The sequence below is a fragment of the Melospiza georgiana genome, chromosome 5, assembly GCF_028018845.1.
Source record: "Melospiza georgiana isolate bMelGeo1 chromosome 5, bMelGeo1.pri, whole genome shotgun sequence".
Classification (NCBI taxonomy): Eukaryota; Metazoa; Chordata; class Aves; order Passeriformes; family Passerellidae; genus Melospiza; species Melospiza georgiana.
The window spans coordinates 54,291,799-54,304,290 of NC_080434.1; the positions used below are offsets into that span (position 1 = coordinate 54,291,799).

General features: G+C 37.7%; 1 protein-coding gene across 4 annotated transcripts in view; it reads left to right on the forward strand.

The window, feature by feature from the left end:
• Positions 1-12,492, forward strand: part of ZFYVE28 (zinc finger FYVE-type containing 28) — a 146,118-nt gene that overhangs the window by 87,020 nt on the left and 46,606 nt on the right. For all 4 annotated transcript variants that reach the window (XM_058024561.1, XM_058024562.1, XM_058024563.1 and 1 more), the window contains exons 4-7: positions 150-352; positions 2,086-2,175; positions 4,529-4,618; positions 7,250-7,351. In XM_058024561.1, the coding sequence (XP_057880544.1) occupies positions 150-352; positions 2,086-2,175; positions 4,529-4,618; positions 7,250-7,351 (485 nt within the window). The remainder of the gene's footprint in view (positions 1-149; positions 353-2,085; positions 2,176-4,528; positions 4,619-7,249; positions 7,352-12,492) is intronic.

Below are 12,492 nucleotides of genomic sequence, written 5' to 3' on the forward strand. Positions count from 1 at the left end.
GTTTAATAATTTGCAGCCAACTGGGGCTAAGTACTGCCCTTGTTCAAAAGCACATCTTATTAAGTAGCACATCTTGTGCTTTGTTTTTGAGTATAGAAGGATTTTTACTTTGTAAAATCTAATATTTTCTCTCTTCATGTCTTTCATAGTGTTTGGCTGCTGGTTCAATTATTATGAATCGTGAAATTGAGAGTATGGCCATGAGGCCCTTGGCCAAGGACCTGACCCGAAGCCTGGAGGAAGTCAGAAATATCATCCGTGACCAGGCCTTAAGGGATTTGAACCTCTACACAGAAAAAATGAAAGATTCCCTCAAGCATTTTGATGTCCTTTTTGCTGAGTTTGAATTGAGGTAAAAGAGATGAAGTAATTGTGTTGTGAGCCATGTCTTAGCCACTGCAGCTGTTTTTTGGCTTGTTGGCTTTTGGAAATTGACTCTTGCACTTTATATTCTTTGAGTGGAAAAAGGATGTAAATTTTTTATCATAGTATTTGAATTCTTTAGTAATTTGTGTATTGTTAGATTTCTCCTTCCAGTGTAGCAATAATAAAAACTAAATAGCTTTTTAGCAATCAACATTTTTTCTCTCCAACTAAACTATAATCCCCCATTTGCATACTGGCATATGGCATTTGAGGGAGAATTTCCAAGACACAAAAGGAAACCATAAATCTCTTAATGTTTTCTTTGTCAGAGAAAAGGCAACAAATAGATGTTTAAAAAGAAAAGAATGATAATGAATATTCTAGAGACAGAGGTTTTGTTCTCTTGTGCTTAGTGGTACAAGCAAGATGTACCTAGCGAATTTAGGAAGGCAGATTGAATTCTGATGGAGGAAGTGCTTTTACATGAACCATAATTAACCACAGGAAATCACTGATTTGAAAACTTGTGATTGAAGAATGACTTTGAGGTTTATACCTTAAGTAAAAATAACTGCTTTTTGGTGTGATGCTTTTTTGCATCAAGGGTCACATTGACCAGTCTGGCACTGTGCTTCAGAGTGTAGCCAGCTACCTGCCTGTGTGTTAGATGTTTGTGGTGCTGGCCACAGACAAGATAATGGGCAGGATTATCTATGGATCTAATATGGCACAGTAACTGCTGCCCTTAGCAGAACATGTTTCTTAGAAATGGGTAGTCTTTTAGTATTTCTTGGTAATAACCTATAGACTGTCATGTCCCACATTACTGCTTGCCCTTCCTCAAAGTTGTTATTCTCTTGTGTTCTTCACTCAGGGTAAGCAGGTTTTTTCTGATTAGAAAAGGCATCATTATTCTGGTACATTGCAATCACTTTAATTGAAAATGTTATCTAAAAACATGTTTTTAAGTGTGGGTTTGAGCGCAGACACCAATAACAATCAGTAACTGGTTCTTGGCAGTGTCTGTGCAGTTTTTGGCCTGTCAATACCACTCTCTATGTACAGCATTTTTCTTCACCATTGTTTTGCAAACAGCTTCTTCCCTTTCTGTGTTACTTTTATTCTACAAATGACCAATTAAGTAACATAGTGACAGAAAACCACTGAACTTCTACCAGTGTTTCTTACCTTGTTGAATTAGTGCTTTTGCTAGTAATTCCCCACAGAAACGAGACCAAATTTTAACTGTCATAAACTCAGTCATCTGGGTAACTGAATTTTACTCATCTCGTTTCAGGTAAAATTATTATAGATAAAATGTTTGGTTTAAGTCAGATTTTTTTTATTGAGGAAATGCAGAGTAAACGATTCTGTCTTTAAGATGGGGCAGTGAACATCCTTCCAAGGCACTATGCCACACAGTAGAGGGTTCTGATAGCTAAATGCTATCATAATTGCATCATTGTATCATAAATATGCTATAGAATTATAATATTTCTAAATTACTGCTGACTTCTGCTGCCTCGATTCCGCTTCAATAAGTAATTTGGCTGTGTTTCTCATAGATTCTTACACAGTAGAGTTTTCATAGTGAGTGCTGTTGAAATAAATACAAATTGGGGCAGGAAATCATCTTAGGTTTCTAAGATGATTCCTCCTAGGTTTGGTTTATTGTTAAAGCACATGAAACAGTGGTACATTATTTTGTAATTTTTGTAGTTACGTGTCAGCCATGGTACCTGTGAAGTCTCCAAAAGAATACTATGTACAGCAAGAGGTTATTGTACTGTTCTGTGAAACTGTGGAGAGGTAAGTTAAGGATTAGGTCTTAATTTTTGTTTGCTTCGTCTGAGTTTTTATTGCAGTGCGTTAACTATTAATATTGAAGAATTGTCCTAAAACACCTGGTATTTTGCTTTTCTAGTAAACATCCAAATTCAAAGGTATTAAGCATGCTTGGCAGGCACAAACCTGTGGTTTTTTGTTTTCTACATTAAAAAATACAAAACAAAACACAAGAGTTAATCCAACAGTAACTGAGTTGTTGGTATGCCTAGTTACAGAAGTGTACATGAAGACTCAGCATTTAAATAAGCTTAGTCTGTTCAAGGCATCAAGACTTAATGATATTTCATGCAAGAATACATGGAAAGATGGTTCAAATAATCTGTGAACCTTCACTGATTTTCATTAAGAACTCATAAAAGCTCTCAAAAATCTCAAAGGACTGGTCTTTGGCTCTATATGTATGAAGGGACAATGATGAAAGAAATCAATTCAGCAATCCATGAATTCTTCTAGAAGTATAAAGTGCCAAGAAAAATGTGAATTTGTAATATACTGTGTTGAACAGCTCTTTTTCTTCTCCCTTGTGACAGATTAACTAGCCTGCAGATGGGCAGTAGAGGGGAGCAGCATGTGAAATACTCAGCCTAAGTGAGGTTTTGAGCAGTGCAGCACTGTTCTTAAAAGAAAATTAGTGAATTATGTTCTGTGTAGAATTATTAGGTACCAGTTGACTGTAAGAGGCCCTTAGGATAAGTCTTGGTTTCACTGTCATGTCAAGAGAACTTGGGCAGCAGGACCCTGGGCCTGGTGTGATCAACCCTTTCATCAAGGAATGGAGGAGTGCAGAGCACACTGCCACAGTCTGTATGTGGCACCAAGATCAGAGGTGTTTGAGGCATTTTGGGGACAGGATTACAACTCAGAAAGGGTCACAAGTAGGAGGAATTACCTTCCATCAGTCAGGGAGTACCACGCATGCACACACTCACCTGTGGCATGCACATGTCCTGCAGAAGCCACAAAGATGAGGAGGGGTCTGGAGCATCTCTCTTAGGAGGAGAGGCTGGGGGAGCTGGGCCTCTTAGACAGCAAGACTGAGAGGATCTGATCCGTGCACACAAATATCTCAAAGGTGTGTGTAAGAGGATGGTGCCAGGCTCTCTTCCATGGTGCCTGGGGGACAGCACAAGGAGTAGCAGCCATAAATTACAACAAGACAAGTTCACACCAGCATGGGGAAGAATTTCTCCAGTTTGAAGTGGCAGAACAGTTGCCCATGGAGGTTGTGGAGTCTCCCTCTCTGGGGACATTCCAAACATACGGGATGTGTTCTTGTGTCACCTGGACTGGCTGAACTCCAGAGGTCCATTCCAACCCTGACAATTCTGGGATTCTGCATTTGCCCAGTAAGAGGGCAAAAAACCTAAAAGATGGTTTCTTACTTGTAGCTTTTGGGAATCTGTCTGGGCTGTAGGAAGGAACAGGGGTGAGGATGGGCCACACACCAGTGTGTCCATCCACTCTTGGCACCAGCCAGGGTTTGCTTTTTGTGGTTGTGTCCCATCCACCCCCAGCAGTACTGGCTGGACAATGCTGACAGGGAATAAGAAAGTTATTTCCATTCTTTGGGGGACCAAAAGCAGGATTCATGTGCAGTTTTCATTGCAATCTTAAACACTGATGGAACAAGTCAGAGAAGAAATTTGAAGATGTTATGAAACATATGATAAAATCTGAAAATTGTGAAGAAACCTGGGAAATACAGCAAAGTAAAAAAAATCCAAGCAAAGTGAGGTTTAGTTTAAAAGGGGCTTAAGACATTTGAGAAGTTATTTGAGGACAATGAAGTCTCCCCCAAATATTAAATCCTTAGACTTCAGTAAGTTATAGTGTAGAACTGTGCTGTTCTTGGGTGGTTTTTAGGTTTTTTGTTAGTTAAGGGGGAGACTGACCTTGATAATTAGAGCAGTTTGTATTTGAAAATGAAACCAAGTACTTCTGCTATTACTTTAAAAATGTTTCTTTTATTTGAAAATTTGCCAGCACCAGTGGTTTTCAGTATCAAGCTGAAGCTTGACATCAAATAGTAAATAGAGAAAAATTCATGAAAGCGAATTGTGTTTTGAATGATTATAAAAGCTTTAAATGCTTAAAGGGATTTTTTTCTTGCATTTATGTTTGTATTATACTTCTTTAAAGCAGAGACTTAAGCAATCTGTTATATATATAGTGGTTGAGATTGTACAAAACCAGTGCATGAGTTAAATACTATCAGTTTGGTTTGGCTTATAACAAATTTTTCAAACTTTTCCTTAGTGAAATATGTTCTTCATGACTTTGATGTCTTACTAAATAACTTTATTCTTCTGCTTAGAGCCTTAAGGCTTGGATACCTCACTCAAGATATGATAGATGACTATGAACCAGCTTTAATGTTTACAATTCCAAGATTAGCCATTGTATGGTAAGTAATTTTTAACTACTCTCTGCTCTGCCTCATTTAAAGGTTTATTGAAGATTTGAAGAGCTGTGTTTAGAATTTTGGTCTGTCTTTCACACCTGATTTTGCTTTAACTTTCAAAAAAAATTAAAGAGGAGGATTGTTTTGTTCTAAATCATTACCAGTTTAATGTAGAATAGCAAGACAAAAAAAAAAGATGGTAGATCTCTAAATAGAGCAGGCAGGAACAATTGATCAGGCATCCACCAGCCAAATTTAAAAATTAGGAACATCAGTCTTTGTAATGTCATGTTGTCAGAAATATTTTTTGAAAGCACATATTTTGTGACACTCAAAAATAGGATGACTTAAGGATACAAGTCTTGAAAACTACAAATTTTCAATTAAATTTGTGGGTTTTTTTCTCAATGACTCTAGGTTCAGAAGGAATTATCATGGCAAACTGCATTGTAACTGTTGAGTTAGGTGTATTTCTCTTGAAGGAAAGTGTTAACATTTGTAACTTTTGTGTTGATTTGTGCCCTGTATTGACCACTCAATTAAACTGACAGTGGTTTTGCTTCATGCAGTTTTTGCAATATTGAACAAATCAGATGAATTTTTCCTAATGAGTCTTCATGGTTTACTAAGGCAGCAGTTTCTCTGGAGTAAAGCCAGCATATTTTTAATATTTTACCATTGTGAATGTTTTACAGTTAGCTAATATAAGTAGGATAATTGAGGGAAATAAAAACCCTCAAATCCTGAGTGTAATACACTTCTCCTCAGGAAATCCCTGTGGCCTGTTGTTCCTGTTAAATGGTATATTGTCTCTAACTGTCATTCTAAAAATAATAACAGTAATAATCTGATTGTTGGAAGACAACAGGAATGTGAGAACTCAGGTTGAAGCTGCTGGAAGACACGGTGAAGGAGAACACACCAACACTAACTGGAAAACCAGGGCTCTCTGGCAAATAGATCATGTCTATCCCAAGTTACAAAGAAGGATAGAGAAGAAGAGAAGAAGCTTAAGTGCTCCTAATTATCCAGTGATAAGAAACTAGATGACTGTCATGAAGTATCAAAGAGCTCTTTCAAATGTTACGCATGTACAGAAGCCATTTCATAATATTTTTTTTCTGTAGTGCTCTAGCCCACTTTTTTTTTTTAATTTTTTCCAAGAGTTAAATTCTGTGGCAAGCAAACTGCCTGAAAGCCAAAGGAACAGTGACTTGCATCAGGTAGAAGTTTGAGGAGAGTAGCCTTGAGCTGTCACAGGGCAAAGCAGTAACATTTGCTTATGCAGAACATAAGACATGAGTCAGCAATAACTGCTTCACTTTGTGGCAGCCTGCTTGTTGAAGCTTGGCAAGCATAGAGAAAAAGATAAAATTGTGTCCCTGGCAACAAGATAATTTGTCTTAAGCCACAAAAAAAAAAGTAACTTGCAAAGAAAGCAACTTTTTCTGTCTGTCCTCTTCCCTGCTCCTGCCCTCTAATCCCTAATCCCCTGGTCTTTTTTTTTAAAATACTTCAGAGGAATTCCTATAGCTGGTGATATCAGCTTTGCTGCTGTGTTTCAGGGAGTCTTTGGTGGTCACACAAGTGCTTGCTAGGGAGAGGCTGGGGACCAGAAGAATTTGACTTGTGTTACTCTGGGTGATTTGGGTGCTGGATAGCTCCCTGGAGCAATATGGAGTTTAAGTGTAAGGAAAGTAACATGCCTTTGAAATATCTTGGATAACAGAGCACTGACACCATGGACAGGAAGGGGAAAATGGCTTTGGAGAAAGAAAACTGATGAAATCTCAGCTGTGAGAATGGGTTGCCTTTGGGAAACATACATTGCTTTTGCAGTGGGAAGAGGATGAAATAGTTTTAAGCAGAGTGGTGCCTTTGGGAATCCTCTCTGACCCTGTATGGTGTGGCACAGCAGATGTGATGGTGAATTTTGTTTAATCCATGGTACACAAACAGGTTTGGGCAGTGGTGGTTTGGTCAGGAGGAGCTGTTGAGATACCTACAGTGAAGTACCTGGAGGCTCTCAGGATTGTGAACTGACCTCTTTCCAGGGAAATTTGTACAAATGCTGAATTGATTTAAAAGCATGGTTTCTTAAAAATGTTTTATGTGATTAAGAAAATCTGTTTCCTTTTTTTACCATATGTCAATACAATGTTATATTTATCTTGGAGGTAGAAAACTAGGAGCTCAGGAGTCAGCTACCTTACCTTGAAATTATAGACTGAAAAGGAAAAGCCATCTGCAGTATCTCAAATCAGTGGCCCTCCCCCAATGTACTTGATAATAGGTTTCCTTTGTGGGGTTTTCTTTGTGTTTTTGTTTGTTTGTTTGGTTGGTTTTTTTTAATTCAGCTGCAGCAATGAAATAAATGTGTATTCTTCCCTTTATGCTTCCATTGCTTTTTCTGCCATGTTTAAGAAAGGGGAACAGAGTGGAGAGGATCTTTTTCCTGTTACTTTAAATAGCATCTAATTCTAGCTGTGGGTGAATAATACAAAAATAAGATAACGAGGTGTAGTTAAATGTTGTTCTAATGTTTATGTACAATTGCTTTTCTGACTATTCAGTGGTTGCTCTGTGTAATAAAATTTTCATTTGTGTGTGTTCATGCATGTGTTTGAATTACAGTGGCCTTGTTGTCTACTCCGAGGGACCATTAAACTTGGACCATAAACCAGAAGATATGTCTGAGCTCTTCAGACCTTTTCACACTTTGCTAAGAAAAATAAGGCAAGTAATAAATGATAGTTGTAATTGCTTCTCTTCTGAAGTGAAAATCAGAGTCCTCATAAATGCTTAAAAAAGTGTTTCTGTTTGCTGTGTTAACCATAAACAGCATTTTCCTCTCATCAGCCTGATATACCCATGAAATAACTAAATGTAGGTTTTCATTTCATGGTAGTTTTCTGAACTTTAATCTCTGTGATAGTTTCTTATTTTTGAGTATCATTTTATAGCATTTCACATTTTCCTTCTGGTTAGATGATGCCTGAAGTCCTAAAGTTAGAGTTTATTTTTGGGAGATTCTGTTTCTAATTAGCATCCATGTTTCTGCTTAACTAGGCTTATTACATTTTCTTGTTATGCTATGATGCAATACCCAGATAATTCTTAACCTAATAGAAATGACTATCAGTTTTTCATATTGTAAATTTGTTTTTTACAGGATGAATCACTTTATACTTCTTTCCATAATGCTTCAGTGTGGGTTACCATTGCAGATGTGGGCTTTGGCTCAAGTATAAAGAACATTAAAATCTTGTTTCCTTAGCTGAGGTTTTTAGAAGACTGATCTGTTACTTTGGAGAAATTGAGCTGTATCTGTAAAGGATCTTTATGTTCACTCTTCAGGTATTTTATCTGGGTGTTAAAAAATTTTCTTAATCCATAAGCCCTGTTATTTTCTTAAAATTCAGATTTATAGACTAACTGCATCTTTTGTTCCTAGAAATCTCGAGAGATAACTTGAAAGGTTGGGGTTTTTTCCCTGTGTCCAATTTTCAGCAGTTTATTGCCTTCCCTGGATGTCATAGTGACAGTCTGATACAAGAATAGTTTTCACATAGTTTATATCCAGATTGATTTCCTCTCATCCCTTAGAGGTGAGGCATCTCCTGAGGGAATGTGAGCTCTGTCAGGGTGGTTCAGAGGGGAGCTATTTCTGAAGTTAGCCTTTATAAATATCTAGACCACATCCTTGTGTGTCCCTTGAAAGCTTCCTAGTATTTTTGTCTAGAAGTCTTATTTTTAGGTACATTAGTGATATTCATATTGAAATCTGAGAATTAAAATTGACAAATGAATGTTTGGTTTGTTGGGTTTTTTGAGTAATTATGGTAGTTTAAAACACTGGGTTAAGAATAACAAAATGAACTGAGGGGCAAAACTTGAAGTTAGAAGGAGGAAAAAGCTTTATTGGTACTGAAGCTTGAAAAGTCCATGAAGTTTACATTAAATTACCTTATTCCCAATATGTGGCTATTGCAGTTATTTTCCCCAGCATTCCACTTGCTGTCTAAAGCCAAAAAGATACTTAAAAGCTAATATTCTTCTCATAATCTGTATTTTCTGCTTTATTTTCCTCATATTCCACAACGTGGAAAATGAAAATCAGTGAAGTCACTGTATTGCTCAGCCCATTTAATTTTCATTTAATTTTAATTTTTTACTGTGAATGTAGCTCTGGGGTTGAAAACAAATTTGTAAAATCCTTGTTTGTTCAATAACTACAGTTTTCCATGCAAACTTTAAAAAATAGAAATCTTTCATATTCAATTTTGGCAAAGTTCTGATATGCTTTAAGACTTGTATTTATTCTGTAAAGGAAAGGGAACATTAAAAAATGTGACTTCAGTTGTCTGGGAGACAAAGTTGGCAAAGTGTTCTTACTGAGATAACATCTATCAGAGCAAAAATTCAAGCAAGAAGTAATATGAAATTCCAGGTCTGGCAGTCTCTGAATTGAAGGAACTCTAATACTGGCAAGAACTGAACTCAGAAAGATCCTTTAGTAATAATCTTGAATGGAAAATATATTGAATGAAAATAACAATGAGATGCAAATAAGTGTGCTGTTCATACAGAGTAATTGAATTAATTTTAAAAGTCCCTCAGCTGTGTAGGGTTTTTTTGCCTTTTTTTTTTTTTTAACTCATCAGGCTGCAATCCATACTCTGTGAGAAGGTTCTTAGAAACCTATGAAGAAGATGGAATGATATTTGATACTAATACTTCTGCTCCCCAACAAAGGAGAAGAGTGTTTTTCCCTGGAGTCTTTCTCCTGTCTCCAGCACCAGTAGTTAAGGCATGAAAACAGATTCAGAAGTTTGCTGTTAAAAACAGCTGCATTTTGTATTCCAGTTCTGTGCCTGTTGTAAGAATATAGAACATCTTACTGCAGAATGTGATCACATCCCAGTGAATTTCTCTGTAAATTTCTATAACTTTTTAGCCAACTAAGTATTTTAGCTCATGGAGTAACATCATAGAGCTGATTATTTTGTAGGATTACAGGTAATTAATTTTAAAACTGTATTATCCTAAAATATCCGTAAGGCAAAGATAAGTACCGTATTTAATTATGTTTATCCACATAATTAAATCAGAGCTAGCAGAGAAGATAAATATCTATTAGGTATGAAAATTTTTGGTGTCCTACTGGTGGCTGACAACTTTGAAAACAATAGAGATTGTTGAGACTCTGAGAAAAAGGTTCTTGCTGAGTTTTTGGAAAGGTTGAGCATCAAATTATGGCTTTGAATGTTTTAATTAATAAGCCAGGTGCTTGTGTTGACTTTTATTTTGTATGTAAAATATTAGCATTACATCTACCAAAGCATAATTATATAGTGGTGCTATCCTTCTGCCTTTGAAACCAAGGTGTTTGAACCATTTCTGCCAAACTGCTGCAGTCTGCTTAGGAAATACCCAGATCACATCACCTACTCTGTGCACAGATATGTCACTGAGGGCCTGTCACACTGAACATTCTTGTGATAAAACACTGCCTATACTACATATGCCTTTGAGGCTGCTGTACAGGGATTTTCCAAAGTCAGCAAACACGGGATTTTGCAGCACTCCTTTATCCTGCCCTGTTTCAGAGCTCTTGGCTTTCCTGGTGCTTGTTTCTAGACCATTCCAAGTGATGGCAGGGTCCCCATGGATTTTAGTGGTGCAGAATCAAGGAGGTGCACATCAAGTGGTGCAGAATCAAAGAATCATGCCATTTTAAATACACTGAAACCTTTCTGTATCATTGGCTAGAAATTAAATGTAGTATGCATACTCTCTGTGTTTTAAAGAATTGGGTGGGGCAGTGTAAATTTATTTTCTTTACATTGTGTGCACAGTGGCTGGGAGAAAACTGTATTAGTTTTTCCGAGGTTGCTGTGTTCAAAACTTTGAGTTGATTCAAACCTGTGGCAGTAAAGGAGTGTCAGTGCAGTTTGTCACATATCTCAGTGTTGGTTTCTCAGTGTGGGTGTGTCAGACAAATCTGTGGACCTTGGTGAGCAGGGCACAGCACGAGTGGGGGGATGTGTGTGGATCTGTGTACCTGCAGCAGGCTCCTACAGTGGCAGCTCCTTTGGGGCAGCTGGTTGTGCTCCCTTTGGAGCATGAACTGAAGCACAGGCTGGACATGGCAATTAAGCTGTTCTCTGACAACAAGGCAGTTTAAAATTCTGGTCAGAATAGGAGAAAGTTAATGGAGGAGGCTTGAGAAATGTGCATGTTTGTGGCCCTGACCTCTGTTAAGCTGGACTTGTCTTTAAAGACATCTGGCCTCATGTCTTTGAAGTTTTTTTTGTCATTTCTGTACCCTGGATATTGGCAGTAGAAATGAAATATTTTCATTGGTTCTGCAGTAGGCAGAGCAAATCTCTGCTGCTGCTTGTAACAGGCAGAGCACATCTGAAGAACTTGCTTTGTTTTACAGAGAGTAGCTGTAACCACTGAAAGAAGAATGTTCCTCCTGTTTTTAAAGCTAGATTGCCTTTCTGTGATACAATGCCAAAAAGAGTAAAAAAGCAGGTGAAACCTCAACATGCACTTCTTAAAACTCAGTATTTTCTGAAACCCCTCTGAGAAGAAAGTGCAACTGCTGCTCCTCAGGGTGGATTGCAGAAGCTGACTTTACCTGTGCCTTCTGAATAATGTAAGCAAAGGGAGAAATCCTTTTTGTCCATATGAGCACAATGAGTTAAAGCTTCTTCAGCAGAAAGGAAATGAACCACTGAAGCAGCTACAGTTTAATCAAAGCTTAAAGTTTAGTGATGACGCCTGATGTTCAGTTTTTTAGTGGTGAAATGTCACATTTCTTTCCATATATTGGTTAACATTCATTTTCAGTATCTTCATAGTCATTTTACAACATGACAGATTGGCAGTGAGTCCTGTATAATCTAATGTACAGTGTATCTAAAAGGTACCTGTTGTTCAAACATTTGTCATCCTTAAAAATGACTGGTGAATCTGGGGAATTTTTAACTAGAGAAGTGAAGGTAATTACTTGAACCTCTTTTAGAATAAGCTGTATTTGTTAATAGCAAATTTTCCTGTGTTTGGATTAGGAAAATGAGCATATTCCCTTTGAATTTAAAGCAGGATTATTTTTCTACTGAAATTGCAGGGCTGGTAGACTACCATGTGTAATTCAGCTGGTTATGTTATTCTTCCAAGGCTGCATGGATCTGACTCACCTGAAAAGACATGAGGATTGTCAGCTGATTCCACTGGTGGTTGTTGTTTTTGTTGTTTAACCAGGCTTTATTTACTATCCTCAAAACTGCATACTCTTAAATTTTGGGGTGTTGTTATTGGCAGAAATAGAATCTATTACTCAAGTCCATGGAGCTAGCTAGTATAAAGTAAATATGTGTTTCCAGCCCTGAATTTGCAGTGAATGTGTGAAACCTGTGTTGGATAGGTCTGAGCAGCCAGGCTCTCTGAGCCTTTGGAAAGGAAGCAGAGTAGCTCTGGACACTGAGACATGCAATAATCCTGGGTGCTGCCATGTGGTGTTCTGTACTGAATAAAACCCCAGAATAGACGCTGCATGTCCAAAGATTCCATCTTAGATTTTCCTGGGCCCAGTGGATCATTCTCAATTATGCTGATGGGCTTGGATGGAAAGCGAATTCCTTTGCATGTTGCTGGTGCAGCCTCTGTTTGTAGAAGTTGCTCATTTCCTTGTTTTGATAACTTGTGTGTGACTGTGGTGTATGGAGAAGGGTAGCTGATGTTTAAGCACTTTTCTGTTGCTCAGTTGCTGACACGCAATTTTCAGTTTGTGCAAGAAAAGCTCCCTGTGGATTGTGGAGCACAGGGATGCTGCCTTGGTTCAGAGATTCCTGGCTGCTGGCAGCCAC